General features: G+C 41.1%; 1 protein-coding gene across 5 annotated transcripts in view; it reads right to left on the bottom strand.

The window, feature by feature from the left end:
* SYT9 (synaptotagmin 9) overlaps positions 1–19396 on the bottom strand; it is a 92889-nt gene that overhangs the window by 37327 nt on the left and 36166 nt on the right. For all 5 annotated transcript variants that reach the window (XR_013836352.1, XR_013836353.1, XM_079967719.1 and 2 more), the window contains exons 2-3: positions 4981–5326; positions 968–1514 (exon numbers count right to left, since the gene is read on the bottom strand). Coding sequence is in view for 3 of the 5 variants with exons in the window: in XM_079967719.1 (XP_079823845.1) it covers positions 968–1514; positions 4981–5326 (893 nt within the window). In the remaining 2 variants the exon portion in view is untranslated. The remainder of the gene's footprint in view (positions 1–967; positions 1515–4980; positions 5327–19396) is intronic.

The raw sequence follows: 19396 nt of genomic DNA, 5'->3' as shown, positions 1-19396 counted from the left end.
ATGATGGGAATTGTAGTCTCAAAAAACATCTGGAAGGCCGAGTTTGAGGAAGCCTGGGCTTGACTGCTGGTGGGGTCAGAATACTACCAGCATATAACGCCAGGGTTTAAAAGTTTGCACCAGCTGCCAAAATGCTATCGGGCAAAGTTTAAGACTACGGTGTTAAGCAGTACATAAACTGTTGAAGTAAGTAATAATGAATAAATATTGTATTTTTCTACAACTCCACGGTCAAGAGACAAATATGTGGTTCTCCAGTGCTGTAGTGGTAAATTTTAAAGGGAGGAGCTCATCATGTTCCAATCTCCATGCTCCCAAGGAGAGTTTAAAACGCAGTGACTGTGCTTTAGTTCACCTATTGTTTAGGAGAGAGCAAATTACGTAGGTTCACCTTTAAATGCGAACTGAATCAAATTTCTCCCTTATCCCTAAATACAATTTATTAGGATCAGCATTGCTGCTCTGCTGCGCAGTTTCCTGCAAGGAAAGAAGTCTCCTAGGTTGGTGAAGTCTTCAGAGCTGTCCAAAGATTATGGAAATGTATCTATCAAACTGAACTTACAGAATCAAGAATGCCTCTTGGAAAGCAATGGGGGTTGGGAATGTAACTGGAATTCTAGCTGGAAAATGTAAGGCAATAATTTTTATCAGAACAGAACACAGGAGCCTACCAATCTCTAAAAAGTTATCAATTCTCTGTGATAAATCATATAAGCAAATGGAAAATCAAATTAGCAAGGAAAATAATATTTAAGCATGAAATTCAGGGGAAAGGCACAAGCTTTTATATAACACCACAGTATTTCCTCCATATAGAATGTAGTCTTTGGACTAAGTCAGTTTCAGGTAGATACAATAAGGGGTGACTTTCATCACAAATCAACCACTTTGACAGCAGATAAGCTGGGCAACAATGCAAAGAGGCAGAAAATAAAATCTCAAAATAAAAAGAGGGGGTCATACTTACATTGGTGACATATTCAATATCCTTCCAAAGATTACACTCCCTGGGAAAGTCTGACAACTCTAAAAAATTATCCACTATCACTTGGCCAATCAAGTCATGCCTGGAGAATCGGTCAAAGTCATATACAGAGAAGTGGAGTTTCCTCGTGCTCAAATCATTGTAAGGAACAGGAAATAAAAAAACTTCATCAAACACTGGGTTTAGGGTCTTTCTATGCACTTTAGTCTGGTGTTTTGTTTTCCTATCTGGAAGTAAGTAGATCTTGACATAGGGGTCTGAAGTCCCAGAGAAGTCCTTTGCTGGCAAGTTGACAGCTTTGTGAATCTTCACTATCAGTTGCTCCAAGTCACAATCGTATTTCACAATAAAGTTGAGCTTCCCACAAGATTTGCTATTGTTCCTCCTCCCATCATCTGTGTCCACCGATCTTTGTTTATACAGCTCTGGCTTGATGCGCCCAATCCCTGTCAGCTGCTCCTGCTTTTGGATCTGCTGGATGTTGAAGTCTGGGTTTGAGAGATTGAGCTGCCTTCGAAATGAATTATGCCTTGAATAAAAACAACAAAACAGACTGGATTAGACAGGTGGGATTACAGCATCTCTACAGTGTTAAAGGAAATAAAAAATAATAATTTAAAAAAATGAAAGCTGAAATCATGATTTTGGACAATTAAGAACATTTTTGATATAGTTTCCCTACCACACCACTCATCCATGCAACTTGTATCAGTCATTGTGTACTTCTTACCAATCATGCTTCTAACTTGACTGCATCCTCTCTTTCCAATCACCTGCATCACCTGGGCAACAGGTAAGAGGTTGGTGGTGCTTTCCCCCCTTTGAAATTTCCACTATCCCTTGATGGTTCCTCTCACTGTAACCTAGCTGGAAGCAAATTTTACATTGCCTCTCGATCAAAATATTAATCTAATTCATCCTTGATCCCTTCAACAATTTATGTGGATACCACAGCTTTCACACTCAGTTTCTGACTATGGGATCTCATGCCCTGCTGCTGCTGTGTTCTGTTCTTCCAGTTGCTCCACCTATATAGGTCATTCATCTGTTCTAAATCTCGCCAGAGGTCAAAAGTGCCTTGCTACTCCCCGAGGTACCTTGGCTCTCGAACTTAATCCGTTCCAGGAGTCCATTTGACTCCCAAAACCATTAAAATATCAAGGCGTGGGAGCCAATTTGTTTGGGAGCTAAGCTGTTCAAGTACCAAGGTACTACTGTGCACAGCAATATAAACAGGTACGCATTTATCTACTCAATGCACCTTATGGTTTTCATTACCATAAGATGTGGTATAGCTACGATACTAATAGCTTTCGAAAGGCGGGGACAAGTTTATGGTAGATGAGTGTAATAATTACTATTCATTATGATACAGTGGTACATCGCAAGACGAATGCCTCATAAGACGAAAAACTCGCAAAACGAAAGAGTTTTTCGTTTTTTGAGTTGCTTCGCAAGACGGATTTCCCTATGGGCTTGCTTCGCAAGACGAAAATGTCTTGCAAGTTTGTTTTCTTTGTCTTGCAAGTTTGTTTCCTTTTTCTTAAAACCGTGCATTCACTTCGAGGAGCAACTCATAGCACACAGTGTGGTAGCCTTTTTTGAGGTTTTTGAAGACTTTGGTGATTTTTGAAGCTTTTCCAAAATCCGTGCTTCGCAAGACGAAAAAATCGCAAGACGAAAAAACTCGCGGAACGAATTAATTTTGTCTTGCGAGGCACCACTGTAATAAAAAATTGACCGCCTAAGGTGCCCCATTGGCAGAAGCCCTGTGCAAGAACGTCTGCTTGCACAATTGGGATTCCCCTTCTCCTCTCCCTATCTGCCCCTTAAAACTGGCTCAGGAGGGAGGTCAGGAAAAAAAAAAACCCAAACAGTGTGCCAGGGAGGAGAGGGAGGTCTTTCCATCCCACAAGCTAAAATGCTTTTGCAGATCATGCGTATCAGCACAATGTGGAATTTCACCCCATGTGTTTGGAGAGATAATATACCTTTGTTTACCAGATGATGGGGCAAACTGCAAAGGAAAGCTATCTTCATCATGTCTTGCTTGTGAGGTGGTTGGACACAGTCAACAAGACTGAGCTGCACTGGGTTAGTCATAGATCTGATACAGTTCAGCACTTTTTTATGTTGACTCTGCCCCACCATCATTAGCTCTCCCATATTTTACATACACTCCTCTTCATGCAGTTTTGTTCAGTCAGTCTTCCCCCTTGGGGATTTCACCTCCCACCCATCCCACCAAAGCTGTGGCTAATACCTAGCACTTCCTATTTCAAACTCTCGCAAGTGTTTTGTTAACCTGTTCTATTTTTGTTGAATTCTTTGCAGGGCTATATCAGCACCCACAGCTGCAGAGGTAAGTGAAAATGAACATACTTTGCAAGATTAAATTGAGGCAGCCCTTCAGTTACTATAGGTTTTCAACAACCTGGCAATTACGTCTAGCTCATAAAACAGCAAAAAAATATGGGGGGCTCTTTCTATACGTTGCCTGCAAACGTCCAGCTGCTACGGCAACATTTGCAAAAGTACATGCCATTCAAGTCTGACTCGCTAATTCTCTGCAATATTACTAAAAGCTTAACTGTTCCTGAACTGTTCCTGTTATTTGGGGCAAGTGCTTAGTCAGCATGCTCAGCTATTTTTTTTATTATTATTTTTATTGAGAATAGGATTTTTTTGATACAGGTAAAATAACATAAATAATGATGGTATAAAAGCTTACAACTAACAGGTGAGTCAGAATGTTTGTATAGATTTCTCAAACCAAACATCTATAACACTTTTCAGATCAAGGTGGAATCTACACCAGTGTTTCCCAACCTTGTGCCTCCAGCTGTTTTTGGACTACAATTCCCATCATCCCTTGCCACTGGTCTTGCTAGTCAGGGATGATGGGAGTTGTAGTTCAAAAACAGCTGGAGGCACAAGGTTGGGAAACACTGATCTACACACATATAAAAACTGTTCTGAAAATGCTACTTTTTAAAGCGTTTTTAAAAATAGAGTACATTGAATTTTCCAAAAGGCTCATCATCGCCATCTAGTGTCACATTGTGTATTGCACTTAAAACACACCTAAAATGTTTTATTTGCAGCTGTATCGCTGAGTCCCAAGTTGTAGCCAAAACTGTATACAAGGAAGAAAGGTGTGATGGATGATTTCACGAGTTCTAAAATTGTACTGAAATTACATGACTTTTACCCACATTATGAAAACACCCTGAAATGCATTTACCCTCCCCTTTTTTGTAAAAAGGAGGAAGAGGATGTGCCAAACAACAATAAATGGGATGGCATAGTGTGGACAAATTACTGACTTGCAATCCTTTGGGATGTTTTCCATCTTCTGAAGCACCAGCTATACCAATGCAGACCAACACACTTACTGACACACAGCCACAAAGTGTCAAGGGGTACCCAAGAGACTCTGCCTCCTTTGCTTCACACAGGATGCTGGTTTGTGACCCAGTGTGAGGAAGGTGGTCAGGCAAGCCTCAGGCGGTTGGAGAAAATGAAGTGATCCCCTTGGTTCCTTCTCCTAATTCCCATTCTGAATACAGTAAACTGTAGTGGTCCTTTCTTCCTTGGCTTCCCCTTTCCTCTGGCCTTTTATGTTTGATCCTCCAGCCACACCGGTTTGCTGGCTCCTTTGTCTCGATTACAACCAGGCCTTTACTCAAAAGTATTTAGAGTGTACTTTTATTCACAAGGCCCCTCTCAGGCTCATGGGAACTGGTGAATGAAGGCAAGGGGATGCATTGTTTGCCCATCTCTCCCATGATTAGGAATGCTATCTCTAAATTAGTCTCTGATGCCTTCTTCCTTCCCCATCAAGAATCCTGCTCCTGCACTTGATAAAGCAAACACAAACCTCCACCTGTGCAGTCCTTGGTGACCAAGGAGCCTGTTAGGTAAGGGATACTTTTTGGCACAGTAAAGCTTTTTTTACTTTGGGGGCAACTCTGTTCCTTACTGGTGCTACTGACCGTGCAGAAGGAGTTGGCTCCGTGATCTGTCGATGCATCCGGACATTATGCACACAGTTTTCCTTGGTCCCTGCCTTAGCGTCCAAAGGGATGTCAGGGGACGTGTGGCTAATCTTCATGGAAGAGTCGGGGTAGGTGGTAGGTTGTCCCAAGTAATCCTCGCTATACTCGTGGTCATTGGTCTCTGTGTCTGTATAGTTCAGGGACTCTTGCTTGTCTTTGTTTCCAGGCAGGCCACGTTCTCGCCAAGGAACCCAACACAGCTTCCAGGACACAAACAGAGACACCCCAAACAAAGCAAGTCCACATGCTGTGACAACTAAGGACAGTAAACTCACTGTGATATCTGAAAAGAAGAAGGAAAAAAAACACATGTCAACACTGGAAGGAAAAATCAAAGGCTTTAACAGAAATAAACCTTGGGTGAAGGGCGGTATACCAATTTAATAAATAAACAATTTTCTTTGTGCATAGAAGCTGCTGTGTAGGTAAAAAATTTGGTACTGTTTTCCTTCCCAACTCTCCACTCAAGAAAAAAAGACATATCATCAAACTAGCACAGAACTTTGTGATGCTCACCGAATGCTGTTTTACAAGACACGTTGATTTATCATCCAGACTTCAAGAAAACCTAAAGCCTCTGCTTTATGTCATCTGTCTCCCTGCTCCAACATCTGTCTCTGTCTCCCCTGCTCCACTATTTCCACACTTCTTCCTCCTCTCTCCTATTCTGCAGGCCCCTTTGCACACACACCTCGTTCTCCCTGCACAAATGTAATACCTGGAGAGAGCAGGGTTGTAGGAAGGGGGTGCAGGGTGGCACCGGGTGTCATCCTGAAGGGGTTGACATTTGGCGTGCCCCCCCACCTGGGACTCCCCCAAGCCCGGTGAGCGGCAAAGCAGCGAGCGGCAAAGCTGCAGCTCTCCCTCTTACTCTGGCTCGCTGTAGGGGAGGATCGCGGTGCCACACTGAGATCGGCCCCTGGGGAGGATTGTGCAGCCGCACCAATCGGCCCTGTGGGCGGATCGCCCCACCCCTGGGTGCACGGCATGTGTGCCACTCCAGGTGCCAGGGCCCCTAGCTCTGCCCCTGGGAGAAAGAACATTGTTACAGCAGGAAAACAAACTGAATAAAAGCTTCTGCCGTGCATTGCTTGTTTTTAACACGGTTTACAGTTGATCTGTTTCATACTGCCATCATGGTACATCTGCAGCAGCACAATTAAAAGCCTTCATCTGCCCCAGCTGCAACAAAACATGTCTCTTCCATACTGGTCTCTAAAGCCACAGCAGGCTCCGACGGTTTGACTTCAATCCCAAAGGCTCGTTCCTCCATTGTCTCTTGAGACAGATGGATGCCAACTGGCATTCGGACACCTCTTGGAGCCTAATGGATGGTAAGACAAGGTATCAAGATTTTACATAAATGAAATAATAAAAAGCCTGTTTCCCTTTTTGTTTCGTGTGTGTCTCACTGTTTATGTTATGTACTGAAGTTCTCACCCTGGGCCAGCAGGGGGATACTGTAGATAGTTTTCACTCAGGTCCACGTCAGTTATTTTAGGTGGGAAACCCTGGGTTGTTGTTGCTACAATGTTGACAGCCGGCTGCCTATAAAAGCAGGCCGGCTGAGCTGTTTGCTGTTCAGTTCTGTCCAAATAAAGAACTGCTCTGGAGAAATCGCTGTGTCGTCTGCTATGTTTGCCCACAACCTAACAGTGTATACACACACACACACAAGAACATCACACAGCCTTCAAAAAATGTACGTGATTAACATAGAAGATGTTGCTGAAATTGTGAAAAGTAGCTGTTTCTCTTTTCAAAACAGCTGCAAGAGCACAGATGCTTTTTGTCATGCAGGACGATTTACCCTTTTGTGGATAATAATGTCAGGCTTTTATTTGGGTACTCATTCACAAGGCCCTCAAATAAATTTTAGCAGGGACCTCCCAAGGCAGTACAACAATCCTTGCTGGTGACTAAGCGGCAACAGAAAGAAGAAAGGCCTTTTGTATTGTACATGGTAAGTGGAAGTCAAGAGTATTTCCATGTTTCCAAAAACCCGATGGCTATAACAACCCACAGTCTATAATTCTGGGTAACAACCATCCCTCTTTCAAATGGTTCTTTAACCTGGAAGCCTCCAAATGGCTCACCTGTTTTGCTAGGGTTTTTTTCCAGCAAAGCTTTCCCCTCCTATTTTCCTGGGGTGTTCTAAGTCACAGGGAACTGACAGAATAGGCAATTTGCTCACCTTTCACAAAATCCTACTATTATCTTATCTTGTAGCCATGCTGACACATCTGGGTTACTACAGAGAGAAACAACAGAAAGAGGCTAAAAGAAACAGCCATTTACAGAGATTTTTGCAGAGCTTCTTAAATATGTGCTGCACCAAATATACAGAAAACATTCACAAACAGTGAAGCGCTACTTGGGGAAAGGCAGCAGTGGGGTGCGGGTGGGGAGAGAAAGAGAGCCTTGCAGGTATTTTTAAAGGGTTACAGGAGAGCTACTAACGGCCATGTGGGACAGAGGAAGGCTGCTCAGCTGCTAAAGAACGATTAAAAATAAAATCACAAAACTGTGTGGGAAATGAGACTGCTCTTTTCACGCAATGCCCCGTGCCTGGGAGATTTATACAACCACAGCCTCATTCCTAGCCCCATCCCTGATGATGTGCTCTCTTTCCCCATGACATCTAGGCATGGTGTGTGATGTCTGTAATGGGCAAGTCTTCATATGTACTGTTGAAAGCATCTTCCTTTCTTCACAGATACCTAGGGCTCAAGAGGTGTGATGTTCAGCTGGGGCCAGGAGGCGTGGCCTCCTTCCTGCATCTATATGTTTAGCCAGTGCTTTTTTTCTAGAAAAATAGGTGCCAGTAGATACCATGAAGTTTTTACAGTAAATGCCACACTTTTTAACAACAACAAAAAGGTGTGTGGGTGCTGCATACCCTCAAGTACCCCCTGAACCCCCACTACGTTTAGCTATAGTTGTGGAAGGCAATTTCTGAGAAGGGGCAACTACTGCAATGGAATTGCTAGCTTCTAGAGCAGGCATAGGCAACCTCGGCCCACCAGATGTTTTGGGACTACAACTCCCATGATCCCTAGCTAACAGAACTAGTGGTCAGGGATGATGAGAATTGTAGTCCCAAAACATCTGGCGGGTCGAGGTTGCCTATGCCTGTTCTAGAGTGAGGAAGAAGGAAAAGTAATCTCCTCTCACTGACTGCTAGGAAACTGTGACCCCAGCAACAGGAGTTCTACACCAATGGGGTTCCGGCAGCAGTGAAGAGACAGTCAAAGTGTAGTAAGGATGCCCTACAAGAAGCTTTGCAAAACGACTCACTATTTCATTTGTTTATTTTTATTTCATTTGTTTATTGTTCACGAGGCAGTTAACATTAGAAGGAAAAGAACACACAACTCAAGCAAACAACAAAAGATGCAAGCTCCCCACCTACAGAAAGTGAGCAAATCAAGAAGAGTGTGTGTGTGTGTGTGTGTGTGTGTGTGTGTGATCAATGAACTAGGGGGACTAGGCTGGTCTCCCAAATATTCTCAGTAAATTAGACTATTAAATCCTGGTGCCCCCTTCCCAAAGTCCAGGAAGCTCCTGCCCAGCTTAGGGAGGGAGGTGTGATGCTCTGGTGGGGTTCAAGAGCCCTCTGGCCACCTTCCCAAAGCCCACCTGGCTTTGGGAATGAGGCAGAAGGGCTCCAGCATCTTGTCAAAGCCCTGGTGCCTACTTCCCCAAGCCCAGGGAGCTTCTGCCCAGATTTGGGAGGGAGGCGCGGTGCCCAAACATGGCATATCAGGATATCACCCTCCCTGAATCGCCCTCACAAGCTGGTGCCTGTGGCCCTAACTGTCCCCTATGAAAACTTTCACCGGACGCCACTGATCTCTTGAGGATATATTTGTAGTCATGCATTTAGGAGACACTAATGGATCAGTAGAATGAAATTCTTTGCTTTTTCAGCACATTCCTTTTTTTTATTCCTGGTATTTTTTTTTTATGCTGATGTGTTTCATAGTTACACACACACAATTTACTATGACTAAATGGTGCTGCTGACAAGGCAATGGTTTGCAAGCAATCCCTTTGATTACTGAGTATATGATTCACACCAGGCAGGCCCTATTCCTTTCACTATTCATAGCTATTAAGTCCCTTGCGGCATCCTTGGAGTAGAGCTGCCTCAGGTAAGGAGTGTTCCAAGCAGTTGTCTCTCCAGCGTTAAAATACTCTATTCCTATGGAGTCGCCTTCATATTACTTACACTTGTGATTTACCCTCAACCTCACTACATCTTCCTTGGTGCAGCTCAGCTCCTCTGAACCTATTTATCTAGGCCTAAATATATTCCTGCAGGCTGTTATTTCTTGGCCTGGAGTCAGGAACTTGCACCTCCTTGCAACAGACCCCGGCTGCCCAAATGTACAGAAGCTTCAATGGAATTGTACAGTTTTCAGGCCTTTGTTAATCTTCAAGGTAAAGGCGATTTTTTTTCTTACAAGCTCACTTTTCAAAAGAATCACAACAGTGCACCAGCACCTCAACAGCTGTAAAGGCCACAGCTCAGCTACATTGACAGTAAACACAAATTTTGGGGGCTATGTATCCCACTTATTCTTGCAGATAATCAGAATCTCCTTTATATCATACAGGAGATTCTAAATATCAAGGCAGAGGAGAGGGGGCATATAATTCTACTATCGTAATGCCTGGAAATTCTAATCTTCACCATATCAAGGTATTTGTCCTATCTCCTTGGAAACTGGTGTGGCATAGCTACCTTGTGACTGTTACCAGCAGACCATCTTGGCGAAGGCTGAGATGGCCTATCAAAGCTTTCCTCCCCCTCCCTTTGTTTTTCTCATTTTCTATGGTGGTACATCAAGGTCAGCAGATGTGGTTCATGCACTGCTTCAAACCAGTGACCTTACTTTCCCAGGAGATTGCAGTCTCTCTGCTGTGTTTAAGGAGGTTTTCAACAATACTAGGTCATACTACTGTCAGGAAGAAAACATATTTTTACTGACTGCATTTTTATATGTATCTGTGTGAAATTCAAACTCCTTTTTCCCCAGCCCTACCCGCTTAAGATCTAAGAGTGTGAGCATCCCCAGAGGTCCAATTTATAGCATTCAGGCTCCTTATGCCTCCCCATAAGGAAGAGTAAAAGCAGTAGTTTAAACTTTAAATGCTTCCATGTTTTCAGAAAACACATTTAAGGAGCACGGCCCCATTGTCATCCGTTGTTGTCTTTCCCAAAGGAGGGAATGCAAAGCAGAAAGGAGAGAGAGCACTAAAGAGTTACTAAACAGCATTAAACATTGAAGTGGCAGACAACTTAGAAATACACACACAAACAGAGAAAGGAGAAATCTGAACTACAAAGATGTGTTACTTTCCCTTAGCTCTTTTATGTATACAAGAACCGGCTGCCTTTTTGTCACACTTATGCTCCCCGCCCCCCCGCACTACCCCAAGTGAGCGGATTCAATGCACCTTGGCATTCCTACCTTCTACTGGCAATATAATTAGCACTACAAAACACCAAGGATAAGATAAGGCACTGGACAGCCATAACTCTTGGTGACCTGCCAGTCATTTGAAGCCACCAGTTAGGAGAGTGGAAAAATTTGATGAGATCATCATAGTTGGTATCCATCTGCCTTGGGGGAGAGTGCCTTTGCAGGTTGCAGCGCCTGCTGTGGCTGCAGAGACATGTTTTGTTGCAGCTGGGGCAGATGAAGGCATCCGGTTGTGCTGCTGCAGATGCACCATGGCGGTTCTTTCTGCACTCCTCCCATTGCACATCAACTGATATTAAAAATAGGATAAAGCCCAGTAATGCTCTTGCTTAACGGAAGATCCCAGTGCCAGCTGCAGACAGACAGAGTGAGAGACTGTTTTGCTGTTCTGGAGGAGCTTTTCCAGCAACTCAAAGGGCGATGAGGTCTCATCTCTTTAATGCTTTGTTTTCTATTCTTGCATAGCAAATAACCCCCTGATAAAGGATCAACTTGGTGTTTCTTTTATTGCCTTTAAAAAGAGCCCCTTTCCCTTTAGCAAGACAGCAATCCCACACAATTCTGGCCTACCTACATTAACTATGAACGGGACAATTTTCACACACACATAAGCAAACTGTAAGTAAACAGTGAACCGCATGGGAAAGGCATGGATAAGAATCATAGAATCATAGAGTTGGAAGAGACCACAAGGGCCATCGAGTCCAACCCCCTGCCAAGCAGGAAACACCATCAGAGCACTCCTGACATATGGTTGTCAACCCTCTGCTTAAAGACCTCCAAAGAAGGAGACTCCACCACACTCCTTGGCAGCAAATTCCACTGTCGAACAGCTCTTACTGTCAGGAAGTTCTTCCTAATGTTTAGGTGGAATCTTTTTTCTTGTAGTTTGGAACCATTGCTCCGTGTCCGCTTCTCTGGAGCAGCAGAAAACAACCTTTCTTTCCTCTTCTCCAGGCTAAACATGCCCAGCTCCCTTAGCCGTTCTTCATAAGGCATCGTTTCCAGGCCTTTGACCATTTTGGTTGCCCTCCTTTTTTTTTTTTTTTTTTTTTTTTAAAGTAATATCCAATCATATATTTAGAATATAATGTGTCACAATGAAATTAACTCTAAAAATATCAGCAATTCAAGCAGAAAATCACTCTCAGCAATTACAATAAATGCTTACTTGATACAGTCAATAAAAGTAACAGTGAAGTCACAATACATAAAACACCACAATACTTTAAAAAGTATATAAAAAGATCAAACTGAGCTGCAAAGTCAAATAACTTTTTGCTTCTTAAATCACACTTTAGGGTACTGCTGTGTTATTGTAATTGTGAACTTTGCGTCATCAATAAATATTGCACAATACAATATGAAACTGGAAACTTTTTAAAGTAGAAACCCCCTGCTAGCATTGAAAGCTGCCAAGAAAGAAACATTTTAAACTTAGGCTGGGAATTAGTGGTGTTGTTGTTTATTAATTTCCTGGCTTGCTTTTTTTTTTTTTTAAGTACTTTTTATTCAAGTTTTGAAAATACACATGTCTATACAAATATACGCTATACAGATCATCATATCACCCAACTTACAAGCATACATATAGATATACAAAAGCATACATGTAGATATACAAGCATACATGTAGATATACAAAAAAGAAAGAAAGAAAAAAAAGAAAGAAAAAAAAAGGAAAAAAAAAAAAAAACCTTTGGACTTTAGTTAGTCCTGGACTTCCCTCCACCCTATTGGTAAGTATCAAATAATCCTACATTCACGTATTTTCTCTTAAATTTAAATATTAGTTATTCTCTGTTAGAGTTAATCGAAGCCCACCAGTGTCATCTACAATTTATTTTCAGTATATTTCCAGTATTTACTCCAATTTTTATGAGATATTTGCTCATCTTGGTCTCGTATTCTAGCCGTTAGTCTAGCAAGTTCGGCGTATTCCACCATTTTAACTTGCCAGTCACTTATATTAGGTATAATTTCCGTTTTCCAGTTTTGTGCCAGCATGATTCTTGCGGCTGTGGTGGCGTAGAGGAATATATTCTTATCTTCTTTTTTAATCTCTTTACCCAGCATTCCTAGCAGAAAGGCTTCAGGTTTTTTGGGAAAAGTATATTTAAGAATTTTTTTAAGTTCATTATATATTAGTTCCCAAAATTTTTTCACTTTGTTACATAGCCACCACATGTGGTAGAAATCGCCTTCTGCTTCCCCACATTTCCAACATCGTTTGTTCTTTAACCTATAAATCTTAGCTAATTTCACCGGTGTATGATACCACCTATATATCATCTTCCACATATTTTCCCTCAATGCCATACACGCCGTAAACTTTATATTATTATTCCATAATTCTAACCACCTTTCAAAATCGATGTTATAGCCCACATCTATCGCCCACTTTGTCATTGCCTCCTTCACCTCCTCATCTTTAGTGTACCACTCCAGTAGTATGTCATATATCCTGGACAGTGCTTTACTCTTTCCCTGTATTACCTCCACATTAAACCTAGATTTTTTATCTTCAAATCCTAATTTCTTTTTATCTTCAGTTAGCAGACCATTCACCTGGTAATATTGTAACCAACTTGTAAAAAGAGATTTTATCTCCTCATAAGGTCTAAGTTTCAAGCCGTGTTCCGATTTAGTTACAAGTTCTTCATAAGTGGCATTCTTCTCTTCCATATTAGTTTTCTTAATAGTCAACACCTCTATTGGAGAGATCCACCAAGGGGTTTTCCTTTCCAAGAGATTTTTGTTCCTCTCCCATACCTGGAATATTGGACCCCTAAAAATATGGTTTAGGAAGCCCCTGTGTGCCTTCACCTTTCCGTACCACAGGTACGAGTGCCACCCGAACCTATTATCGAAGCCCTCCAGATCTAATAATTCTCTATTTTCCAATCTTATCCAATCTTTTAGCCACAATAAACATGCCGCTTCATAGTATAAACTCAAATCTGGTAGGGAAAAGCCCCCTCTTTCCTTTTTATCTACTAATATTTTCATTTTAATTCGTGGTCTTTTTCCCTGCCAGATGTATTTCGCCAAGGTTCTCTGCCATTCTTGGCATTGCTTTAGACCTTTGAGCACCGGGATAGTTTGAAATAGGAACAACATTCTGGGTAGAACATTCATTTTTACAACTGCTATCCTTCCTAAGAAGGATAGTCTCATTCTGTCCCAAATTTCCAAATCTCTCTTAATATTTTTCCAGGTGACCTCGTAATTATCTTTAAATAGGTTAATATTTTTAGCCGTAATCCATACCCCTAGGTATTTTACCTTTTTTACCGTCATTATTCCCACCCTTTGCTCTAATTCTACCGTTTCTTCCTTGGTTAGATTTTTGACCAACATCTTAGTTTTATTCTTATTAACCTTAAGTCCTGATACGGTGCCAAATTCTTCAAATTTTTGTAGAGCTTCTTTTACACTATGCTTTGGGTCTTGAAGAGTTAGTACAATATCATCGGCGAAGGCTTTGATTTTATATTCATTCAATCCTACCTTAATTCCTTTAACTTCTGTTGTTTCCCTCAGTCTTTTATTAAATATTTCCAGTACTGTTATAAATAGTAGGGGAGATAAAGGACAGCCTTGTCTAGTTCCTTTGTGTATCTCAAAAAATTCTGATGTTGTATTATTTATTACAAGTTTTGCCTTTTGTTCGTAGTAAATAGCTTCTATACCTTTTCTAAATCTTTCTCCCATCCCCATCGCTGTCAGACTTTTCTTCAGGAAGTCCCATGAAACATTATCGAATGCCTTTTCGGCATCTATGAATACTAGGGCGCCCTGAACATCTATTCTGGTATCTAAGTATTCAATAATGTCTATTACGTTTCTTACGTTATCCCTCAGTTGTCTCCCTGGAAGGAAGCCCGTTTGATCTTTGTGAATTCTGTTGTTCAAGACCTTTTTTAATCTTTCTGCCATCACATCTGCGAACAGCTTATAATCATTATTTAATAACGAAATCGGTCTGTAGTTCTTTACTTCTAAAGCATCTACATCTTTTTTAGGAATTAATGTAATATATGCTTCCTTCCAGGAGTTGGGGATTTTCCCCTCTTTTAGAATATTGTTCATCACTTCACACAATATTGGGGATATTTGTTCATTTAATGTTTTGTAATATTTGGCTGGTAGGCCATCCGGCCCCGGTGCTTTCCCGATTTTCATCTTTTTTATGGCCTTTTTAATCTCTTCTTGTGTAATCATCTGGTCTAAGAGCTCTTTTTCTTCCTTTGCGATTTGTGGTAGATGTTGTTTTTGGAGAAAGTTATTTATTTCGTCGTCCGTTTCCTTTCCTCTTTTATATAAATTCTTGTAGTAGTTCTGGAATATCTTTTTTATTTCTTTTGGTTGCTCTACGATTCTATCTCCATCCTTTATCTTACAGATCGTATTTTGTTTCCTCCTCTCTCTTATTTGCCACGCCAAGTATTTCCCTATCTTATTAGCTGATTCAAAGTTTCTCTGTTTCATCATTTTTATTTTCCACTCAATCTCTTGATTAATTATCATAGAGAATTTAGTTTGCAATATCTTTATGTTATGCTTTATGTTCTCTTCATCAGGATTAATAGTTAATTTTCTTTCGTTTTCCATAATCTGTATTAGAATTTGCTCTTTATTTTTCTCTCTTTCTTTTCTTAAATGGCAGTTTTTCTGAATCAGGAAGCCCCTCATGACTGCCTTTCCCGCATCCCATACTGTCTCTACCGCTGTTTCCCCATTCAAGTTCCACTTAAAGTATTCCTCAATGGTTTCCTTAGCCTTAGTTACTACCCCCTGATCATTGAATAAAGATTCGTTCATTCTCCATCTGCCTGGTCTATTATCTTTACCTTTTATTTCCATAAAGACTGAATTATGATCGGATATAGTTTGGGCGGAAATTTCCGCCTTACTTAGATTCTGAGTTAGTTCTTTAGATACCCAAATACTATCTATTCTTCCCCAACTCTGCTTTGGGTTTGAAAAAAAGGTATATTGCTTTGTCGTGGGGTTTTTAAATCTCCAAGCATCTATCAAACCTAGATTGTTAATCAGGTCAAAAAATGACCTGGGTAGTTTACCTTCTTTCGAATCTTGTTTTTTTGTTGATTTATCCAAGTTTGGTGAAACCACCCCGTTGAAATCTCCCATTAGTATTATTTTTTGGTCCATCCATTCCGTTAACTTATTGCCTAATTCAAGGAAGAAATCTGATTTTTTATCATTTGGAGCATATATTCCTACCACAATTATTTTTTCTCCTTGAAACACCATCTGTACTACTATCACCCTCCCTTGATCATCTTTATACAGTAATCGTGGATCAAATTTTTCCTTTATATATAGAACCACGCCTCTCTTCTTAACCTTGTCAGAAGTCACAAAATCAAGTCCTAGTTTCTTATTACTTAAAATTCTCTTATGCTTATTGGTTACATGAGTCTCCTGTAGACAGATTAAGTCAAGATTCCTTTTCCCTAATATATGTACAATCTGATTCCTTTTATTTTTATTGTTCATGCCATTCACATTCCAAGTCAACGCTTTTAATGCCATTATTATGCGTTATAAATAGGTTATCAAATCTGAATAAGAGTTACTATTTATCTTCTTTCTCTACTTCTTCCCTTTCTTCTGTTACTTCTCTTAATTTTATCTCTCTTTCTTCTTCTTCACTTTGTTCATCCTCTCCCCCCTCCCCCATTTTCCCCAGGTCCTTCTCGTATCTCCTTGCAAATTTTTGAAGTTCTGAGATAGTGGACAGTTTAAACTTTTTTTCTTTGAAATAGAATGAAATACCTTCCGGAAACTCCCATCTATACAAGATCCCATTTTTCTTCAGTTGATTTGTTAATTTTTTATATGGGTCCCTCCTTAGAAGAAATCTCGAAGGAATCTCTTTGTAAATAATAATTGGGTTTTCTTCAATATATAACCTTTTGACATAGTTCTGTTTCAAAATTTTGTTTCTTATCTCCAATGAGTTAAACATGGCTATTACATCTCCTGGCAATTTTTTCCCTCTGGCCTTGGCCGATTTTGTTCTTATTCGAAATATGTTTACCAAGCAATGGTTTATCTCTTCTTCTTTTCTATCTAGCCATATTGCCAGCTCTTTCACCACTTTAACTCTAATATTCTCATTTAAATCCTCTGGTATTCCTCTAAGTTTTAGGTTAGATTGATTTTGACGCATCTGCGTCATAGCCATGTTGTCCAACAACTCTTCCTGTGTTGCTCCTATTTCTTTAACTTCTAATCTAATCCTGTCCATCTCTTTCCTACTGTCTTTCGTGTCCTTTTGAACCCTTTTCACTGAATCCTCCAAAACCTTAGCTTTTACCGAGAGATCCTTAACTTTCCCTTTCAGTTCCCCTACCACTTCCTCCAATTTTTTGTCTAGAGTATCTTGTACCTCCATCAATTTTCTCTCAATATACTGTTCATTATTTTTAAATTCTTTTCTTATTTCGGCCATCAAGCTGTCATAATCTCTAATATCTCTTGCCTCCTTCCCCTCTTCTTGTTTTGAAGGCCTCCTTTCCGCTGGTGTTGCCACCCCCTTCTTAGAACCGTTCGGCATTTGTATATTTAAGTTTAGTTCTTCCTAGTATACTGTATAATGTAATATACTATGTGGATAAGATATAGAGGTAACAAAGTTAACAAGGTTAACGTCTCTCAGATATTGCAACAAGAGTCCAAAATTGACTAAATTGGTACAGCACAAAAATTAACCCTTAATTAAGATCAGATATTAATAATACAGTTTTAACTGTACCTAAATTCAGACACGTATTTAAATCCTCAGAGTCTTATAATTAAATGTAGTAAACACCTGAACCTCCAGAAACACTTCCAGATTCAGGGGGTTATCAAACTCATGAGCAAGGAAGGTCCTGCGAAAATGTATTCTTTAACTTTGCATCCCGGGGTGTATGTCTCTTTAAATCCCGAAGAATCAAGAGAATCACAGCTGTCTCTGAAACTCAAGAACGTATCCGGTTGGGGATGAAGAAGGCGGGTCCCCTTTAACTCACTCAATATGGCAGTCCTTTCAGAGTCTCACCATCTTTAAGCAAACTTTAAGCAAACTTTAAACACAGTCTCACAGTCCCTGTCTTTAGACACAGAGCGCTGCTAAGGCACCTATATTCCACACTCCGTTTAAGTCCCAATTCTCCCCAATCCTGAGGTTTAAAAGCAAAAGTCCTCCACCGAAACCCGTGCTGGTTAAAGCGCTCTCCGTCCCGATGAAACAGAAAAGTCTTTTTCCCCTCTCCCTAATCGATATAGTAGTTCAACTATTACCTTGCCTCTGACACTTTATACTTTGTGTCTGAGGTCTTTCCACCACACACTCACTGGCAGCTTGTTTCCTCTTTTCCTCTTTTGTTTCCTCTCTGCCAGCGTCTTGCTATACTTTCTTTTCACCTTACCGCCAGGAATGGACTCCTCCTCCTTTTCACCAATTATTTCTTCTCTGCTGGGTTCTTATCAAAACGTTCCTTTAATCTTATCTAAGTAATTTCCAGTTTTTCTTTATCCCCACTGCTTTTTCCACAGTGATTTATAGCTACTTCCCAGCTTCTCCGCTGTTGTTGGAGGTCCGCCGCTTTCCCTCGGAGTTTGAGGCTTCACAGCATGGAGTCTGTTGCCTCCCCTTTACACTGCAGCTCCAGCCTTGTTAAACGCCGGCAACACAGGCGAGCACAGGCAGCGTCGCAGGGTACCTTGTCCCGCAGGATTCCCTCCTGTGGTTTCAGGGTTCACGTAGCCTTCGCGACCCCTCTAAATCTCCATACTGTTCGAGACTCCCCCAGAGGAGTTATCTCACACTCCTTTTCAGCGGCCGCGGCGTCCCGGAAGTCCTCGGTCTTTGGTTGCCCTCCTTTTATCCCCTTAAAGTATGAAAAGAGCAGCAAGTCATTTGGGAACCAGCCCTCATAAACTTTCCACATTACACTGCAGAAAGCCAGTTGTAATGGGGGTGAGGGGGAAGAGAAGTACTGTATAGCCAACAGCAAGTGCATCTGTGGGATTGCAACACATGTGGAATTGGATATATAGCACAAAATTCCGCTTACCTTGCTTCACGGATACAGAAAACTAACACATCGGCAATACCTAGTGGAAGAAGCCAGATGAGAAGCAAGTAACACTTCTCATGGCCAGGAAGTAAATTTTCAAAGGCATTTTCAGCTTTTTTAAACCTTACCTTACACTGCCTCCTATTTCCTGGAACATGCCGTTAAAGTCCACCAATCCACATACCCTCCATTCTTTGCCTCAAATAATAGGAATGTAAGCAGCTGGCTTATATCAAGTCAGACCACTGTTTCCTCTGGCTCAGTACTGCTTACACTCCCTGGCAGCAGAACTCCAGGCAAGTTTTCCAGCCATCCCTGGAAAAACTGGGACCGAATCTGGGATTTTCTGCATGCAGAATATGTGCTCTATTTAATAATTTCACAGCAGATCCTGGGACAAACAGACCATGGGCAGCACACACCTGTGTAATTATGGTTATTTTGGATAATTTTCTCCGAACCTGGAGTGCTATACTGCAGAAAGTACACAGTCCAGCATTAATACTATAGCTCAGAATAAAACACTAATATTTTTCTGTAAAGCTAAGTACCATGTTTCAAGTTTCCCACTTTATGAGCCAAAAAAGGTTGTCTGCAGATTGCTGAGTTGCTATTGAGTTTACGCCAAGAAGGAAGCCGCTTGTTTGAAAACAGCAAATACATTCATGCTGGACATTTCTCTGCACCTGCTGTTCACCTCCCATTCTGCTTGGATTCAAAATGTTATTGAATTTACTATAGAAATATTAAACACCCTTTACAAAAAGAAAA

The sequence above is a fragment of the Podarcis cretensis genome, assembly GCF_951804945.1.
Source record: "Podarcis cretensis genome assembly, chromosome: 1".
Lineage (NCBI taxonomy): Eukaryota > Metazoa > Chordata > Lepidosauria > Squamata > Lacertidae > Podarcis > Podarcis cretensis.
Note: the sequence above shows the minus strand (reverse complement) of the source record. Positions and strands in the feature narration are given on the sequence as shown.